Source organism: Serinus canaria, chromosome 2 (genome assembly GCF_022539315.1).
Source record: "Serinus canaria isolate serCan28SL12 chromosome 2, serCan2020, whole genome shotgun sequence".
Classification (NCBI taxonomy): domain Eukaryota; kingdom Metazoa; phylum Chordata; class Aves; order Passeriformes; family Fringillidae; genus Serinus; species Serinus canaria.
The window spans coordinates 19,089,970-19,110,520 of record NC_066315.1 but is presented as its reverse complement, the minus strand read 5'-3'; the positions used below and the strand labels follow the sequence as shown (position 1 = coordinate 19,110,520).

Here is a 20,551-nt window from a genome sequence, read left to right as displayed (position 1 = left end):
GGGACAGATCTGATAACAATACAACAACTCAGTTGAAAGGAGTAAATGTACTAAAGCAGCTAACCCTGCAATCATCTCCACCCTGATATAACCCATGGGATCTTAATCACTTCTGCCCTAGAGATGTCCTGGCAAAACTCAGGCACCAATGAACGACTTTATCACCTTCACTGCTTTTAGCTAAGCCTCAAAAACTGCTCATGCTTTGAGTTGACTATTCTGGGATTCCTTTCCTCCAGTCTCCTTCCCCTGGCACTTTCTTCTCATCTTTCCTCCCTCTGTCATTAGGCAGACAACGCTGCACCTCTGGCAGTACTGCTCCAAGCCCAGAACTGAACAGGCAGCTGAAAGCAATGCACCTTAACACTGTGTAGGTTTGTCAGATCTCCCACAGCATGTCCACACCTCATTTTAAAAGCACTCCACGACAGTCATCAGCCTTCAGTGTGCTACATTTAAACACATCCCCAGCCAGGGGCTTCCCCCAGGCACACTCTGAGACCACTCTGTGCTGTCCCAACAGCTGACTGAAACATCTGCAATGCACCTGCATAAGCTGCACAAAAATATTCTGGTCTTAAGATGGGAAGACAAGAGAGCCTGGCAGGTTTGTAACTGCATCTGAGATGCCTCTTTTGGAACAGAATCATCACCCCAGGGTGGTAAGATCACAGTCTGTCTTCCTCACCAGACTGGCAAGTTAGCAGTCAGCACCAGGCCAGCAGTCTTTGATTTCCTCTCTCTGGAAATGCTTGGGATTTATTTTCTAAAGGGAAATCCACTCAGTTTTTAACAACAGCAAAATGAGTTTAATTCATGGTGTATGCTGTTTTCATTTTTTCCCCATGACAAAATATTATCACTTACAAGGATGTCAAGTGAAAACAGTTTCACAACAGGGAAAATAAATCTTTTGAAATAAGTTGATCATACTTTTAAAATCTTTTAACATCACTCCCTTCCTTTTCCTATTACCTTCACATTCCCAACTCTGGAAGAAGAGGCAAATGATGATTCTCAAGGTGACTGAAATGACACTGTTTTGGCAGCCTGTCAGGTAAGTCACAGGGACACAGAGCTATTAGGAAATAGTGGTCATCTCTCTGCCTGCAAAGCTGCAAAGGCTGGTAAGTGCATTCTGAGATTTGTAGGCATCTCCATTTTCTGTCTGCTGGATTTGAGGGCTGTTTTCTTTGCTCCCCAATGACTAGCAAATCTGCTGGCAAAGCCCACACTTCCAGGTCTCCCACTTTTTGGATTTTGTCTCTCTTGGAAAGCAACCAACTCCCAGTTGTAATATCCTTGGATATGAATGGTTGATTCCACTATCAGCTGTCTCACAGCTGTCTCGCAGGTGTCCAAAGAGTTTATCAGGTTATTGACTCATTCAGTGATGGAGGTATCTGGATCCCAGACTTTGCAGCAAGTTAGCCCCCTCAGCCCCAGACAGCTGAGAATTTGACAAGCCTGAAACTACTCATGCCACACAGAAAATGTCATGGAGTTTTAGTTTTACAAAAAAATACAAGTTTCATCTAATCTTGAAAACAGTTTTTTTTCAGTTCAGCAAGCTCTAATTTTGGTTCATAATTAAATATTTATTCATCTCTAAAAAAGGTGACAGAGGTAGTAAATATACATCTATTCAAAATAAATAGTTTAAAATTCAAAATGACAATATTTTAAGGTAAAAGGTGGCTGAATCTTTAGGCACCTAGAAAATCTCTAGGCAGTGATATGATTTTAAAAATATGATAACCATTAAATCTGAAATGTTTATATAGGGAGTTAAAAAAAAAGAAGCCTAATTTCCTAAAAATCCCAGCTGAATATCATTCAGCTCTCCCTCCACAACCAGTTACTTTGAAAATGAAATATTCACTCCAGCTTTCATTTCCATCCACCACAGTTGAGAACTTCACGAGACAGCCATGGTTTCATGATAAAGTTTCTTCTCGGTTGCTGACCCAGTGTAACTCAATTTGTATCTTACACGAGTCAGTCGCTGCACGACTGCTGTGTGCAATTAGAAAGGGCACAGCAATCTGGAGTCTGAGCTAGCTCTACACAAGCAGAAGCAACACAGGTAGGCACAAAGCCTGCTAGCACAAAATCAGCCAGCCAAAAAAAGTGAAACGGATTTAAACCAACAGGGTGATCTTAAGAGATCACTGGTTTTCATCCAGTGCTAGGAGCTCTGATGTTATGCTCATCGCAGAGCATAACATCAAAATTCAGCCTCTGGAGCACTGTCCAAGCATCTACTATTTGTTTTAAGTAGGTAAGTAGGTAAAGAATTCAGTTATTTCACTGCTCTCTGAATATCATGTCTTTTTTTAAATGTATTCTGATATAATTCTTACCACTGCCCATAGTCAAGTAAATCTTTTTTATACATGAGGACTACCAGTTACATTTATAATAAAAACAGTCAAATAGGTCAACTAGAGAACTCTGGGCGTTCAATTCTGTCATATTAAAGAGATTTCACAATAGCTGATGATGGTGCTTACCAATAAAAATTCTCCTTTAAATTCAATACTCACCAGACTTGCTGAATGAGGCTGTGAATGCATGGACCTCATGGATGACATACTGGTCTGGTGCATGTATCCATATCCTTGAGTCTGGCTTTGTTGATATGCCCCAGGGAGAACAGGGGCTGCATTAAAAAAAATATACACACATTAACTGATATTTTAAAACAGCCCTTATCTAACATTTTGTAGAAATGGTAGAATATTTTCAACATTATTAGTATTAATTCCTCCATACACCACGGTTCAGAATTATTTCCATAAAGAACATAAGGCTTTTAAAAGGTTGATTTACACATAAATGTAGCCAAAGTTATAGCAATGTGTCCAGAAACGCCATCAGGGTTAGTTGGAAGGAAAAGTTTAATGTACAACTAGAAGCTTAATCATTAAAAGGTTTACGAAAGTTTAAGACACCACTAACTCAATTTTGGTACTGACATAGATGAGGCCCTAAATATATGTCCCATAAGCTGCCATCTTTAGGGAATGAATGATGAAAAAAAGCTAATACAGTTTTGAAATGGTTCACCAGAAATTCACTGTAATTAATTCTTAACTCATTGCAAACTAACTCCTATTTATTGGGCTATGAACAAAGAATGATTGTGATTCATAGGAAGAGGCAGAAATTTTAAGTGAGCCCACAGTTGAGGTTTTTAGCTTATTCTGATACCATCAACATTCTCAGTCCCACAAAGAGAGATCAATCCTACTTATATATTTCAAAGTCCACCTTATTCAGTATTTTCCTCTTACCACATAATTGTTCAATTTCTTTATTACATATTTTATTCACATTTTAACAATTCTGTGTGCTAACCACTAATATATTAACTTCTATTGTACCAAGAACTGCTGAAAGCATGAATACAACCAACAGGGATCCCTACTCTACTGCTTACTAGAGAAGCATTCATAAACTTCCCACATCTGCCCAAATATCTTACTATGGCAACCCACTGAAACAAAATGTGACAAAAACATGGTTGATGAAAAAACTGTGAGAAATAAGCCCAGCACAAGTGACTATTTTCCTAGCAAGGCCAAAAATATTTTAAAAGCAAAATTTAAAAAAACTGAAGTGGTTTTCAAAATAGAAAGATTAAAGTTTAGTCACCACATATTTTGCAAGATTCGGGCACATTTTACAAGACTCAGACTCTCAGAGAATAAAGATTTCTGGCTTGTATGGAGGTTATTAGCCCATCTCCACTGTTATTTGTCAGAATTTTACTAACTCAATAGGGAATTCATTTAGCTACACTGAAAAACAAATGCATTTATGCTGATACTTTTCAAGTGGTCTATTTAGCTGATAGTCTATCTATCTCCTCTTCCAAAAGCTGTCTCTTGGTTAAAAGAGATGGAGCTTATGCCTCACATGATTAAAAAATCTTCAAACATGGTGTCACTCAGCAGTCCAGCACTTCCTGGGATAGATCTCTTGAGCTTGTTGAAAAGTAAGAACAACTTCTGAAGCAGCCCTCTCACATAATTCAAAAAGAAGCAAATTTAACATAGGATTTAATGGGGTTCACAATGTGTGAAAGGATCCAGGACTTGTAAAATGAAAAAATACATGGGAAAAGCAGGAAAACCCAATAAAAATATATATTTATGATAGGTATTCATATTTGCACTAGTATTACTCCATAATACTCTGCTTCTCAAGATGTCAGGACATGCATGCATGTCAGTACCATGTCATGCATGACATGAAATGCATGTGAAAAAAGGGATTACTGAGAAAATTTTTCCTCAACTATTTCAGAAAGAAAAGTCAACCTTGTGCTTTCAGCAAGTTGTTTTACCAATCCTGCTTCTCCAGCTAACAAAATCATTGATTTCAACAAAAGTTCTTCTTAAAAATTCCATTTCGTTTTAGTTAGCATATTCAACTGCACTAAGTGAGTAATTACAATTTGGGATGCGACACTTTGCTCTACTGTATTTGTAAAGATAACTAACACTATACATTAACTGGGGTTTTCTGATTTAGAAAACATGCTTCAAACTATTGTAATGAATAGATTGTTTTGTTAAATGAGGGAAATTAAAGTGATATGCAGTCAGATGCAACACTGGAACACAATGAATAATGGATGTTTTAGAAGGGCCAAGTTCATTCTAATGACATATAAGTAGAAAGACATTTTCAAGCAGTTCAATCATCAGAGAATTACCACTCATTAACATGTTCACAGGATTATCATGCATTAAGTGAATAGCCCTAAGTAGTTCATAAAATAATTTATGTTTCAATGTTGTTACAAGCTATTTCCACATGAGCAGATGTGGCCCTTTGTGAGAAAATAGAGAAAAACATAATTTAATCAAAGGTTCTGCGCTCAAGCTGGAATGAATACATTTTGTCTAATTCATCACCAGCATGAACTGTAGGCCAGTTTGTCAAAGCCAGTGGAGTCTCATCTCCTCACCCCAGCAGAAAATTACTTTTAATGCTTGAACTTTTCAGCTTAGCAGGAGGAGTACCTTCAGCCAACACTGGCCACTGATCAGCCAGCAGCAAGCCTACCCTGCAAAAACAAAGGGCAGGTAGCTCTTCCCTGGTCCCTGGCAGGGTCAGACACACTGAGAGTCCCTTTCTTCTTCCCAAGAGAAGCAAAGGCTGGTAGAAACCTTTTGTTCTTGATTCCTTCTCCCCAAAAGAGATCTTTCTTGTTTCCTATCAATCATTCCTTGTCAGCATAAGGCAGCAAGCCTACCGATGGTCAGCTTCATTGTAACCTCCAAGACAACTGGCTTATTTTGGGAAGGATAACCCACAGCTCCTGCCTCTGTGACAAGTGACAGCTGCAGGTCTGAAATGTGCTTTCCTCTTTAGCAATCAGTCTCTCACAAGCTGAGAGAATTTTGTCAAACTGACTCAACAAAGCTGTTTGATACTTTACCTGCAATGATGGAAAACACAAATCCAAAGCGTTTCTTCCAAAGCAGGAGAAATTTGGGAAGTGATAAAAATTGTAGCATTATAAAAGATTTTATACAAACAAAAAGAAGGATTATCTTTGCTAATTATCTTCTAGTAATTTATTTAGGTATCATATATGTGAGCATAAATACCAGCACATACTAGTGTTGAAGACGCTTGAATAATTCCATGTGGACTGGCATTTTATCCATTAAAAGAATACTGTATTATACTGCAAAAAACTTCAAAAACAATCATCATTTTCTAACTACTTTTAACAAAAAAAACTGAAGAAACTTTCAGAGGATGGTCTATTTGGAAGACTATTTGGGAATCATATAAATAAGCAGAATAGTGAAGAGACAATGTCCGAGCTGGTGACATACAGATAATTCAAGGTGACATTAAATGACACAGAAAAAGAGTTTGATTTTTTTTCACCATCATCATACATAGTTAACTGCAATCTTTTAGCTCAGTCTGAAGTATAAAGTTCTACAACATCATTGATTGCAGCAAAAGCAATGGTTTTAGCTAACCTAAGGGAACAATAAAATACAGTGGTGGAACACGAAATTCATTTAACTGAAGCCAGATTTATTGGTGATGGAGCTGAGGGCTGACCATTGCTCCCAGAAGTACAGGTGGATGGTTTTTTTGTTGCATTAAGACTTTACCAGATGCATTCTGATTTATCAAAACTTACTTTTTTTTTTCTTGTCCCACTTACCAAGCAAGCCAGATATTAACTTTAAATTATTTACTTAAATAAATTTATCATATATCTCTTACTATATCTTTACAAGCTTCCCCAGAGAAAAGAGCAAGAAAAATGAATGAACATTATATAAGACAAACAGGGAGGAAGCCTCCAAGAAAAAGAAGCAGCTGAAAAAACGATAGCAAGTATCAACTCACTGCCACAGACAACAGGGTCTGCAGAGTGTGTCTGATCAGGATATGCTTTGAAAGAACTGGGAAAGAAAAAGGTCCAACTGTAGAAACAGGAAAGGAGTCCTTAAGAGAGTATTGTATAACTATGAGCTTAAAAAGAAATGTTATGCTGAAAAGAAAAACCAGTTAAAAGTTAGTTTCTGAGATACATTTTATCAATACCATACTTAAACTCTCTTCCATTCTTTTGTACAGCAGAACCTTGATGATCCTTGATATTGTATGGTAAAACAATATATCCTCAGTGGTAACTACTGCACTTTTGCCATTTACTGCAACACATGCCAGTTACTAAACCCCATGTAAAAGAACCACACCATTCACTCTCACACACATCACACACTTTTAAGGATTTATTGGAATTCTTCCTATTCTGATTATTATCAGAATTCCCAGTTTCACTCCTAAGACTTCAGACAACTCACAAAGAATATTGCAATATTCTGTAATCATAACATGAGAGAACACAAAGTAAAAATAAAGATTTGGATTACTGTGTGCTTAAATCTAGAGTCTGCAATACCTTAGGTAAAAAGCTGTAGGCTTTCTGAGCACCATAAAAGAACCAGAATACACCATCCTCATATATCTCTGTGTTACTGCCATTACAATGAGCTCACCCAAAACAGATCCAACTGTTGGGAATCAAACTTATGGGAATCATGCTCATCCATATACATGGAAGTCCTTCCCCTTTTTTTTGCCTTGCTACTGCTGTATTTTCCACAGGTTGCTACATTTGGTGCAGGCTTCACAGACTTCCTTTAGAAAGCCTTCCCCATAGTTTTCAGTTCCTTCTTTCTTTTGCTCTTCCCTTAGAAATCCTCAGCTATGTCCCAGGCAACAGAAGACACATCAGAGTGATGCAATCAGAAATGGGGAGATGCAGGCCTACAGGACATTTTTGGGGACTCACCCCATGTGCTGCCCATGTGCACAGACCACTGTGCCTGAACTGCACAGCCCCTTTGACACTTCCCAGGGTAATACCTGGCTAAGGAAATACAACCTTAGGAAATACAGGAAACAGAACTGTAACTGCTGTCTTAAAGCTGATGGATAATGACAACTGCCACCTTTTAAAGCCTTCTCCAGAAAGCGTTAAAGAGGTTTCTTTGATTACAAATCCTGGCTAGATAATTTTATTTTTTTTCTATTAATTTCCTCAGATGTTAGCTGCTGCTAACATCACTGAAATATTTAAAGTGAATGTTTTTCTCAAAGAAGCCTCTAGAAATAATATCATCTGTCTCCATTTAAAATCAGGGCCAAATTTTTAGATAGGTTGAGCTTTTTCAGGACTTGTCCTGTCAATTTTTATTCTGGGATGCAAAATTTAATACACCTTTTTGAGCAACCACAAACCCACTAATTTCTCCTCTTTATTTCCCATGCTTTTGAGATGAGCTCAGCCCAGCACTGCATTAATCGTATAAGCAACCTGAGAAACAGTTTTAAGGACAGATTTGAAGGAAGTTAACACATTAACTCTGCAGAAGTTCCCATCCTGCCCAAGGATAAACAGCAGCATAAACTGAATGATGGTCAGCTAGACAAAAATTCAGTAAGAGATTTAAAGAAGGCCCATAACCACAGGCCAATGAGAAACATCAAGAGTCTTGACACTGGCAACAAGTAAGGAAGGTTAGATGTGATGAGAGCACAATGGTAAAGAGGCATAAAGGGCAGAAAAGTAACTTGATTGTTATGAAAGCTGAGCTGTTAGCAGACTTTTAAAGATGTGCTGAAGTTAAGAGTTTTGGATGAGTTTGGCAGGAGTCAGGAGGGGACTCACCACCCTCAAGGAGGTTACAGGCAGTGCACCCCTGGTGCCCACTGCATAGCTGAGGCTGGCTCCCCATGAGCTGACTGAGACAGCCTAACACTGCTACCACCCCTTCCTGCCTCTCAGCCAGGTTGTGCTTCTGCTGGCTTGGTGAGCTCAGCCAGGAATCAGATCAGATACAGTGCAAAGACAGAGGCAGTACCCAAGGCCATGGACAGCAGAAAGCAATGAACAGCTAGATCAGCTCAGCTGGTGCAAGGTATGTCCCTCTAAGCACCTCTCTCTTGTGCAAGCTGCCTCTGAATTAAAACCACAAAGGAGCTGAGCCTCTCACAGATGCTTCCCTCCAGATGTCCCAGCACCCAGCTCCAAACAAAGCACCCCATGTAAGGCAGGTGCTCCCATGGGCTCTCACGTGGCAGACACTGCTCAGCTACCTGTCAACTACTTGTATCCTAGGTATCTAATACTTGTAAAAAATCATAGTGGAAGTTTAGAGAGTATTAAGCCTAATGCAGCCAGCAAGAGCTGTCTACCTGACACTAAAAACAGGTGTCAGAGAGCTTAAAATACTTCAATGAGTGTGCAAGGATTGCCCAGGGAGGTGGATATGAGATGCAGAGCTCTGCAGCAGCCCCATGGTACTGAGCAAGGAGATGGTCTCTAAAGAATACGGTAAAAAACACTCAGAGAAAACAAACAGAAGAGTACAGGAATGTCAGACAGGTACAACATTAGGAAAACCTCAGAAGTCATTTTACAGTGCAGAACTGATTGACAAGAATTTCTCTCCCCAAATAGGAGGGAAATTTGAAAAAAAATCCCAAAGGTTCATGTAAAAAAAAATGTTAAAAACTTGGTAAATAAACTTTTGTTTTCGCCAATCATATGAAAATATCTATAATTTTTAATCATTTTTACAGTTTATGTAGCTCTTCAAAATTTAATATATTTCAATACAAAGCTGGCTTTTTTGTTTTAAAAATGCTTTAACCTTAAGAATCTCAAACGGAAAAATGTAGTTTTTTTGGCATCGAGACTTTAGTGACATGTAACCCATTCCTATATAAAAGTTTGCCTTTTAAACTACTATCTTCTGATGAACATTGAAAAATTCCCAGCTTATCTATTACAGAGTTTTTTTCTAATCAGAAAGAGTAGCACAGCACAGTCAAATTTACTGGGAATAGTTCAGACTGTGTAAGCAATATAAAAAAAGCACTAACCTGAAGACTGAAGATGATGAGACCTGATACAGAAAAATGCTGTTTTTAGAACAGCAGAAAACACCATGGTAAGGCATCTTGGCATTTTTTCTTGTAAAAGTAACTTTCTCTTCATTTCTTTTGGTTTTTCCCCTCTTTTCCTTGCCCTTTACTGGTCAGTTAGCCTGCTTTCATGGATGTCTGAGCTACCAGGCTGGCTGCTCTCAGTGGCTCTGTCAGAAGCAGCAGCTTGTCTGCATGCTATCCATTACAGGAGTCAGTAATAGTTAGTAAATTGGAATATCAAACCCAGATATAATTAGGCTGTTGAAATAACAACCTGAAAGTATGGCCTAATTCAGAGAGGGTGTTAATAAATATCGGCCATGTTCACTGACCTCATTAGAACTGAAGCTCTGAACTACTTGGATTCAGTGGCAAATTCAGAATGTAGCAGCTTAGGAAGTTTCCATAACCTAAATTCTAAAGACATAAGAAATAAACTGTGCAATCTTCAAACACTTTTAAAAAAGACAGAGAGGAGGCCAACAAAATTACTGATCTTGTGTTTAAAATATCATTAATTATTCATCATGCAAAAAAACAAAACGTCTCTACTCTCATGACTACTTACTGACATACTACAGTTTATAAAATAATGTATTTTAAATTAAACTTCATTAGTGTCATGATTAGACAAAGATTGTTTAAAGAATCATTATTTCAGAACACCATTTTATCAGCTAGCAATAATTAAGACTAACTATACTGTATGCACCATGTCAGCTGAAGTAGATTATTATGGGAAATGCAGAATCATGCAATTATACATCTGGAGAACCATTTCAACATAAGAAATTAAAATTTGATTTAGAATGAAATTGCAACAGAAGATGTCACATAGCTGTTGAGCATATGTCAGAGAAAACAAAGACACTTTGAAAGGAACAACAAAAAAAAATGTCTAGGGTGCTCATGTGACACTGGAATCCTGTGCTTTATTTGAGTTTTCCTTTTAGGCAGGGACTATCTCATATTTCAGTCCAAAGTTCTTGATTTGTATGACCAAGTATTCCCACTAATAATAGTTAGGTTGGTCTTTGTTTTATAAGTCCATCCAATAGCAGATGAAGGGGGAATTTTGGAAACACTAGCTAGGAGAGTGGAAGAACAGACAGAAACTGTCTCTCCAATACATCATGTTCTACGTGTCTGGTGATTGAGACCTTCTCAATTCTTCACATTTTGGGGAATGGTGGATCCATCAATTCCATTATATTCTTTTTCACAACAAATTATTTCCCAAGTTCAATTCTGGACTCTCTGAGGGGTCTAAATCCGTGTATTTCAAAAGTCAGTCTCTCATGGACTACTTTTTCCTTAAAAAAAAAAAAAAAGGAGTATGGCTTTCATTCCTCTTCACAGTAACTGGAAAATAGCAATATATTTTTCTAAAGCCCAGGCTAGCACAGTCTCCAGAAGCTTTGTTTGCAAGCTATTATCAAATATCACAGTCTAGAGAAAAATGAAAGGAAACCAGGATGTCCTATTTTCTACAGTCAGTGTTAAAAAAAAGAGGACATCCATCCTCATCATAAAAAGACAATACCACAGGGAATATTTGTGCCAGAAAGAGACTGTGGATACTGCTTAGAGCATCATTTTTATTGAGGTACAGGAGTTAGAGGATACTGAGTAATAGCTCAAAAGCTTTTGTAATCATTAACACATTAGTTTCATAGTAAAGCATCACAGAGTTGTAAAATATTGACTACACATAATTCAGTGCTCTGACAACAGGGGAGAAGAAGCAGCCAAATCTCAAACAAGCCAGAGAGTCCCTGCCTGTGTCTGACTCTGGATCAGTGAGGTGGTAAGTGGCAGCCTCATAGCTTGCAAAAAGCAAAAGCCAGTCCTGTTGTGGCAGAGCAGACAATTTTGATGTTCTCAAAATGGCATCAGCCTCCCCAGACTGCTTTTGGAATGGTCATTTAGGACTGCAAGACCATAAAAACTCAAAAGAATTTATTTGATACATGTAATTCCATAGTAGCCCCTTCAAACAAAAACTTTTTCAAATGAGAGTAAAGGTGTTTATTATAAAATAGAGTGTTAAATGATCCCCAAGGAAATTCAGTAAAATATTTCTAAGCATTATCAGCCCAAAACCAGCACAAAACGAAAGTGAACACAATATAAAATTACAATTTAAAATTAATTATATTAATTATTATCTTCATCCAATCTCTTTGAACAGTTGTTTTGGGGATTTTAAAAGCTGCAGGAATTCTATATCCGACTATTTAGAACTTTGTGGTCAGCTACAACCATCTAATTCCCCTCAAATTTATTTGACCTAAAATACAAACCATTTCTTCCCCTTCCAGATTACACTGGCAAATTTTTACTACAGCACAGTAGTAAAAGAAAAAAATTACTTAATTTCTCTACAGTCAAAGAGAAAATTACTTAAACTATTTGACTTTGAACCCTAAAACTAAAGTCCTATGTGTTCCTAGTTTTGAATCTAAAAATGTCATTTTAGGGTTATTATTATGAACACAGAATATTCTAAACCACTTAAATGTACTGACAAACAATTGGTTTGATAATCAACTGCAAAATCTTTTCTGGATGTTTAATTCACTCATTTTCCTCAAAAAAGCAAATTAAATACTTTGAATACTCTATTGTAAACTGAGGAAAAAAGAATTACTAACAAGGTGTAGATTATATCGATTATATTTCTCATGGGAATTTTTCTAGCAGTTCAAATATAAAAGATCATTTTATTCAGACACCACTCTGAATATTAGCTTGGCTTTTTGTTCAGTGGTAGCTGCACAGTCCAAAGAGTTCAGCCTGTGTGTCTATTAACAGCTGCTATGCCACAATCCTGGAACACAGCCCCCATTTGCCCACTGGTTCTGTGCTGGGACACAACCAAATCACAGGGCATCCTGCTTGGAAAATGAACAGCAGCCAGGACTCAGTGTCACAAACAAACCTTAGTGCCACCTGACTTATTTACCTGACATCCAACCCAGTCTGCAGCATGTCTCAGCTGAGACAACAATCTGCCTTTTCTCTCTTCACACACCAAACCACATTATTTTATTTATGAAGGCACAAAATGTCTTAAAGCCAGCCCAAGGCATCCTCAGTCCTAGTGGGCCATGGTGCACCACAGGAAGCTGCAATTCCCACCTAAATTGTGAATAGGCAAGCTTTGCTCTAGGCTTCATCACAAAAGGAAAGATTTAGTAAAATGAAAGTTAATATGTCACGTTACCCACATGCCTTCAACTATAATTCAAATTCTCTTACATTTAATGAACATCTACTGTTGTCCTTGTGCATTAGAGAGAGAAGGCTGCAAGTTCTTCTCACAGAAGCTGTGCCTTGACTTCTGTGCATTGATTTATTTGCACAGAGGGTATAACCAATCTGAACAATGGTGGAAGGATAGCATTAACCAGGATATGTATGCCACTGCACACAGTTTTACTAATTATATTTATTGTCTACTGGATATAACATTCTCTGAAGTGTATCAAAAGCTGCTCTAGGGAGCCACACTGAGCAACTGAAACCACTCCTTGCCAAGGGAGCCATTAACACTTCCAACTGCTGAGTCACTTGGAAACTTCCTTACCACTTTCTGCTCACCAACTGTTTAATGGAAAAGGCAACATCAAACTCAGACAGCTGGCAGAACAAACAGAAGGATCCCCTGAACTGCTGCTACACTTCAGAAATTAAAAATGGGATCTCTTCTGGATTCTCCTCCACCTGGACATGTGGGGATTGTCTTTTGATGCTGCCAGATGCCAAGAGTGTGGGAGAGAAGCATGGGGATTAAAGATAAGCATAAGGAATCTAAGCAAAAATATTTTGGAAGTATGAAATGTAAAGCTCTCCCTGGAACATTACCTCATCCTCAGTGAACACATACTGAATGAAAATGTGCTTTCTTCCATCTTAATGTCTTACAACCAGCATAAAATACTCAGTTTGATTCCCAGCACCCTAAACCAGATCTTAATCAAAATTTAACTAAGCAATCACTCGAATTACTAAATGAATTTTCAAGCTTTATGTTAAAAAATCAGCTTTTACAGATACCTAATACCTCTTTGTGGTGGAAAAGAATGAACTATAATTTTCTAGACTAATTTCTCTCATGTTCTGCATTAACAAAGCACTCAGCAGAGGACACTAGAAGTCCAACAGTCCAGACTAGGACAGAAAACTGATAATGCACAAGATAGTACATAAATGTAGTACCAATGCCTTTCTGGATTCCTCTGCTTACATGGCTTAAAAGGCTTAAATGGATTATTCAGAGACAAAATTATATATTAGGCAGAAACCCCCTTATCATGTAAACACACAGAAATTAGCACATTTGTAGGGAACATATTCAACCTGTTTCTAACTGAAATCTAAATTCTTACAACTAACTTTGTCTTTACTTTTCCTTCTTACCTCAAGTCTAGAGGTGAGAAGGTTTTTAACACCAGTAAGCCTCCCCCTATTTTCAAGAACTCTTCTTACTGTAATGACATTATTTTAAATCAGGAAAAAATGCCCTTTGAACATTGGGAGTCACTGCAAAACAGGAGGCAGAAGCTGAAACAGCAAAACACACCCTTCAAATTTTGCACCCTTCAAATGAAAGATGCAATTTTCAGAAGGGAGAGAGCTCTGTCTTGCTGCCTGAAAAACTATGACCTTTTGGGTACAATGTGGTTACAGCAAACCTTTACAAGGAAGACAGCATCATTTCTGTAAAAATATATTTGAGAATGGAAGACCAGGGTTCACTGGTTCTGGAGAGCAAGCTCTCTAACAAAGGAAACTCTTCATGCTAAATAACTTGTGGCACCAGAGAGATTACAAACATATACATGCACTTGTGTCTGTAAAACAGAGGAGAACTGTCTAGTTAAGCTCAAAAATATCACAGAAGTTTGTGGGCAAGTTATTATTATTTGACTGCAAGCATCTGTAGTACATTACACACTTAAGAACAGAAAACCAACATATTCCAAGATGGAAAAACAGTTTTACCAAAATGCTGTTGAATGGAAGGAGACTATTGTTTTCCCACATGTTGGCTTTCAGGTTGGCAAACCTGCTGGGGCTGGCATGTTAAATGAAAACCAAAGTACCATCTAGTCTGAAATACAAAAAGTCAGGAACAGATGTAAGAGTCTGGTGGATAAGAGAAGTGTCAATGGGACCCTCACTGAGAGGTACCAAGTAGACAGAAAGCATCATTTTGATATGTTCAGCCTTCTGTGGCAGGGTAGCCTGCTGACACACTTGAAAGGGGACAAGAAACCCACAAATGCCTACAGTTCCTCTCCCTCTGAATGCCATGTTTGATTACTGGACTCTGAGGAACACTATGGAAACAGAGTTCAGCTACCTAGCAAAAAAGAATAATTCTCCCCTGACTGACAGAGAAGAAAATATAACCTGCTGTGTCTTTATGTTTGACCTCCCCAGAATGGCAGAGCTTAGCAACTGGATATGAAGAGGAGTGAAGGATTCCTGCCCTGTACTCCTGACACCTGAACCTGGACACACAAGACAGATCTCTCTATTCCAACATAAAGAGCAGTCAGATATTATTCCTTCTTTTTTTCTTCAATTTGTCTTCTACTAATGGTGATTGTTCCCAACCTCAAAACCAGAGGGTTTTTTATAAAAATTCATGGGAAGGGCAGATCAAGGAAGGGAACAAAATCTGGTTTTCTTTCCTCTTCTTTTTTCAGCTCTTGGCACAGGAGTAGAGCTATGACCACTATCCCAATGCAAGAAGACTCCTTGGCTTCATACTGGGAAACATCTGTGATTCCAATGTGTGAAATAAAGAGGGATTTTCTCTACTTTATCTGAGTTTTTTGTAGTCTTCTGAGCAGACTAACCAGGAGCAGAAGCATCAGCAAAGTTCCTTGTTCTAGGATTTTCTGTGGTATATACTTGTGGGTGTCAAAGCTTCAGGCAAACCCTAGGAACAATCATTTTACATAGAGAGTTACAGATACTGGTGTGTGATAGGGGAAGAGGGGGAGACATCCTTGAAATTAATGTTTAACATGTCAGTGTTGGACAGAGGAATAAAAGACCTCTCCTTGAGCAGGTACACAGAACAAGGCTGCTGCCAGTGACACCCAGCACCACCCAAGGTCTGTGTTTGCTCTCTGCAGGGCTGTGCTCACACTGCAGCTCAAACTGCAGCTCTTCCAGTGGCCTGCAGAGGAAAGGAGGTAGATAACCCCTGGAGTCTGAAGGAAGGGAAGGGAGCAGACTCAGCTGTTCTGGAACCTTTCTTCTTCAGAAGGTTCATATCACACAATGAGGACAGGCCACTGGGGAGAGAGATTAAAGGACTTACTGTTTCTCATTGATTAGGCTTCCACTCCAAGCTAAAGACTTCAAAACTTTAGGACAGAGACTGCAGCATTGTGTTTTCTTCAGTCTTCAGAGACTTTGGAGTCATCCTGACAGCAATGCCCATTGGCTGTATTTATTCCTCAGAGGTTGTTTGCACCAATTGTTTCTGGGTTGCTTTTTTTTGTTATGTAATATCAATCAAGTATTTAAGAAAAAATTTCAGTTTTCTCATAGCAATCTACCAGTTACTTTTAAGGCTGATAACAAAATAAGTGGAGTTTCATTGAAATCTGTGTATTTGGATTGCCAGGATGAGTAAAAGAAGATAACTAACCAGGCAAAGACAGAGACTTGAGTGTTGCTGGCAGACTATTTTCATTAAAATAAAGACAGCAAGACCTTTAAACTCATATCAAGGGTCCTTTATGCTAATTCTCTCTACTTGTGTGATGGCAGCAGGTGAATTGAGTCTGAAGAACTTGGGCTGGAGGAGTGAAAATGGCACACCTGCAGCCAACCAGTAACATTCTGGCTCCAGCTAAATATATGAAATTCCAGCAATGATATTTAAAACATAACAAAAGGCCCTTGAACATTCTGTTCTAATATCCACTAAGGTTTCCTACATTAAATGTGTTTTTGAGAGAACTGCAAAACTGATTTCTGCTTCCTACAGACAGATTTCTATATATCTTTTAAGACAATATTGTGATGACATAGAAAATAACCAAGAAACCATTTTTCTTCCCCACCAGAGTAACAATATATCCATAACTGAAAATGAACTGATACTCATCTCTTACTTTTCTCCATCTACAGACTACACACAATTTAAAATAAAAATATATGGTTACTTATAATGAAAAAGTCCAAACCTATGGTAAGGGAAGAATAGATGCATTATGTCAATATGCTGATACACACCTAGACAAAGGTGTGCACACAAACTAGATGTTTAGAGGAAATCAAAGGATAAAAAAAAAATTAAAAAAGGAAAGGTCAAACGCAAAAGAAGAGGAAACCAGCCCTGAAGGCTTCAACTAGAAACTTTCCAAAATAGGTCCAGATTGGCAGAGGTGTTGAGCCATATGATTGAGCCAAATCATTCTTTCCTGGAGCCTGAATGCAAACTAACAGGGCAGAACTTTACTCAAAGGGAAGGAAGGGGAGCAAGAGAGTGAGTGTGGAAAGAACTGGGAGAAAACCACTGTACAAGGCTGCATGGAAAATCAGGGCAGACAAAAGACTTTATAAAAAAATCTAAATAAAACCCAAAACACAACAGTTGAGATATTTTTCAGACAGAATGCTGTCAAGAGAGACCTAAACTCCAGAACTTTGCTGCTTTTTCCTAGTGTTCTGTAGAGAAAAAACTGCCTGGTCTGTCTATAAGCAAAAATAAAACTGACATCCCTATATCTCAACCTCTCTTTCTGAAAAAAAAAATCTGAAAAACCCAAGTAAAGGGTTCCATACCTGAGAAGTTGCAACATCACTGTTAAAAGCAGAACCAAAGGAGAGAAATCATTAGTTTCTATTCCTTTTTAGCCAACTTGAAAATAATTATTCATTTCTGGTGAGAACATTGCAAAAATGTGGCACCCAGTGTTTCACTGAAGTCCTACAGAATGGCTTGCAGGTACAAAGATAATCTTTGTTAGGCAATAACTAATTACAAAGTATTTAGGCAGACTGGGAAGCTCTAGTGCAATCCCTTCTGTTCAGTGTGGCAAAATCCTCAAAGATACCATGAAGTAATAAAGTGAACCCTGAAAAACAATCACAGAAAGAAGCTGTAAAAAAAGACACACAAAGTTGAAAAGTAATTTCAAAAAGATGATTAAAATGAAAGCCAATGAACTGCACCAGCTTGCTGAAAAGTGTTAACAATTGTTTCCCATTCAATTTTACCTGCAATACTCTAAAGTACTCTAACAGGGAATTTTCTGGACTTACATCACGCAAAAATCTACTGATTTTGTAGAGAAGGACCCATGGCTCAGCTCAACATCATGATCTAAAATAACAGTCAGGGAACAAAACAGAAAGAAGTAATTCTAATGAACAATGTTAGCAGCTTCCCTGGGATGTTATTACTGAAATTCCCCAGGAGAAGAGAGAGTTATTTAGATCTGAAGAAGCCTTTAACATCTGGTATTAAGTCAGAGACCCAGCTAAGGACTGGAAGAGGTAGTTAAGGAACAATTCCATCAGCTGTGGCAGGAGAAGATTTGAATTATATGTCAAATATCAGTAAAGGTATCTAAAATAAAGTAGCAATTGAACAATGCAGGAATATGTGAAATGTGATGAGACAAGGCCAAAGACACTCAGAGACTGTGAAATTGGCTACAGGTCTCCAACTGTCCTTCAGGTTGGCACACCACCAGAGAGAACAATGGCCAGTGAGAAACCCTGCTGATATAAGAGTACAAACTCCACGAGAAACAGTCATGGAATCTCACCAAAATAGATTTGGTTCTCATTTATGGTATAAGAGACATTGTATAAAGGTCATGGGGCAAAACTGCCTTGTGGCTATGTGCAAGATTACCTTTTGGATGGGATGAAAAAGACTGGCATTTTTGGCCAAAGCTGCTATCTTCTGCTAGCTCTCTCTAAGTGTGTTCACTGAAATAGCATTTTCTTGTACATCATTAGGATTATGTCCAGTTATTTAGCTGTGGCACTTATTTCTTCCCTGCAATGGAAGCTGTCTACAGGTGCTCAAATCCTGGCTGGTCAGCTGGGTTAAAACAACCTCTTGCTAAAATATAATGATCTTGGGAGCAATCTATTCAAGATCTCTTTTGCCACAAAAAGCAAGCTCACTAGTGTCAGAACTACCATAAAAATAAAGCCCATTTCCCATTCTCAAGTAACACAAAATATTTGTTGAAAATCAAATCAAATCAAGCTGACAAAGCAATGTTGAAATGGTTTGGAATACTTCCAAAGAAAAGATCAGAACAGCTACAGACAAACAATGTGTGCTGGACTGTGAAAGCCACTTTGCACCATCACAGGAAGAGAAAAAACAACATAAATGTGCATTATTGCTATCATCTATTAAAAGAGTTGAAAATAGAATTAAAATACCAAACATGATAGTCAGGTATGATAAATGGCAGTACATTTCTGTCAAAGATATGTTTCTTTCTCTGTTCAGAGTTAGCACTTCAGTCTGAACACCTTCTCCCTCACCCATTCCTAATCAGAGCTGCTTGTATGTATTTACACAGCACCCACAAAAAGGTAGACTCCATAAGCACCAACCAACACAGTAACATATTACTCCAGTGAATGGGAGAACATAAACAAGTGCAGTCTACAATTAAGATGCCTTAAAATCTTCTAAAAGCATGGGTAATTTAATGTTGTGTAAGCAACAGATTGGTTTCTTACAAGACAAAAAAAAGTAACCCTTTGGATAATCTTCCCAATACACTATTTTTTCACAACTGAGAAGCAGAAATCACTATTTTTTAAAAATATCTATTTAGAATGCAATGATTCAGAATATTTTCAATTCATCAGTCCAGTCTAGTGCATACTGTAACACCACTGGAATGACTAGACCCTTATTCATCATTTTCCTAAACTTTCTTCTAATCAACAGCATCAAACAGGTACACAATGTGGGTTTATACCTGAGAATACAGGTTTGTCAAAGTATTCTAATATTAATCCATGTTAAACCATAACAGACTACATAAACTTTCCAGCTGAATGGTAACCCTGGTTCTCAAGCCACTGAGAGGATGAGAAAATTTAGTTATGTGAGAAAGAAAGAACACAATAAAATTCCCTGGATTTTTTTTAAAGAAAAAAACAGAGAGCCACAAAATCCTGCATAATTGAACATGGGAAAAAGTACTTCAGTCACTAAAATACCATGATATACTTGATTTACCCACTGAAAAGCCCAAGGTAAATATGCTTTTTTCAGGTTAAAGGTGTATTTCATTCAGTTACATTGTGTCATTCAAGAGAAAAAATAAAACCAGATTCATGTACATTTTGCAAAAACACAACACAATTTCTTTAAAGCACTGTAAATAGGAGTTAACAGGGTTTTGGAGCCAACAGCATCACTGAAACTGTGAAAGAGAATTCACAATAGAATGATATGGCACACAGAAACTGTGCAGTCTTGCTTTGCTTTCTCTGTCAATCAGGCAATAACTTACAAAGCTTCTACTTTGACTACACAAGGACATGGAGTTAATACAGGCCTGTGAAGTCTCCACACACTGCAACAGTGCTGTTAGTGAAAAAAGGTGGGAACAGCGGGTACCTCCTTCATCAGATGGCCTTGTAATCTCACTGCAGTAAGAAAAGGTGGGGTTGGTGTCAGAGCCATCTGATTTATAATCTCCCAGACTGGTAGAATGTAAATACTGCTTACTGTAACGGCTTGCTCTTTCTACAAAGGTAGAAAGAAATAAAGAATATCACAGTAAATAGATGATGGAAGTGCAAAGACAAGGAACATAAGCCCCACCACTGCTAACATTGCTATTCATACCCAGATGGCATTAAAATTAGATAAAAGTAAATTCTTTGCAATTTTGTTTCTATTTTGAGCATCGTTAGTTCCAAAGCTTGCTTCAAAATCTAATGCAACTAAGCTTGTTCTTTGGTTTAAAAGAATAGCAGAAATGGAAGGTGGTATTGAGATACCAGAAAGAGAAGGGATAAAGACGAAGAATACAGAAATTTCCAGGTA

General features: G+C 37.9%; 1 protein-coding gene across 4 annotated transcripts in view; it reads right to left on the bottom strand.

Moving 5' to 3' along the window:
- The window catches only part of NEBL (nebulette), a 249,483-nt gene that overhangs the window by 8,345 nt on the left and 220,587 nt on the right, over nt 1–20,551 (bottom strand). For all 4 annotated transcript variants that reach the window (XM_030228919.2, XM_050971276.1, XM_050971278.1 and 1 more), the window contains one exon: nt 2,547–2,662. In XM_030228919.2, coding sequence (XP_030084779.2) covers nt 2,547–2,662 — 116 coding nt within the window. The remainder of the gene's footprint in view (nt 1–2,546; nt 2,663–20,551) is intronic.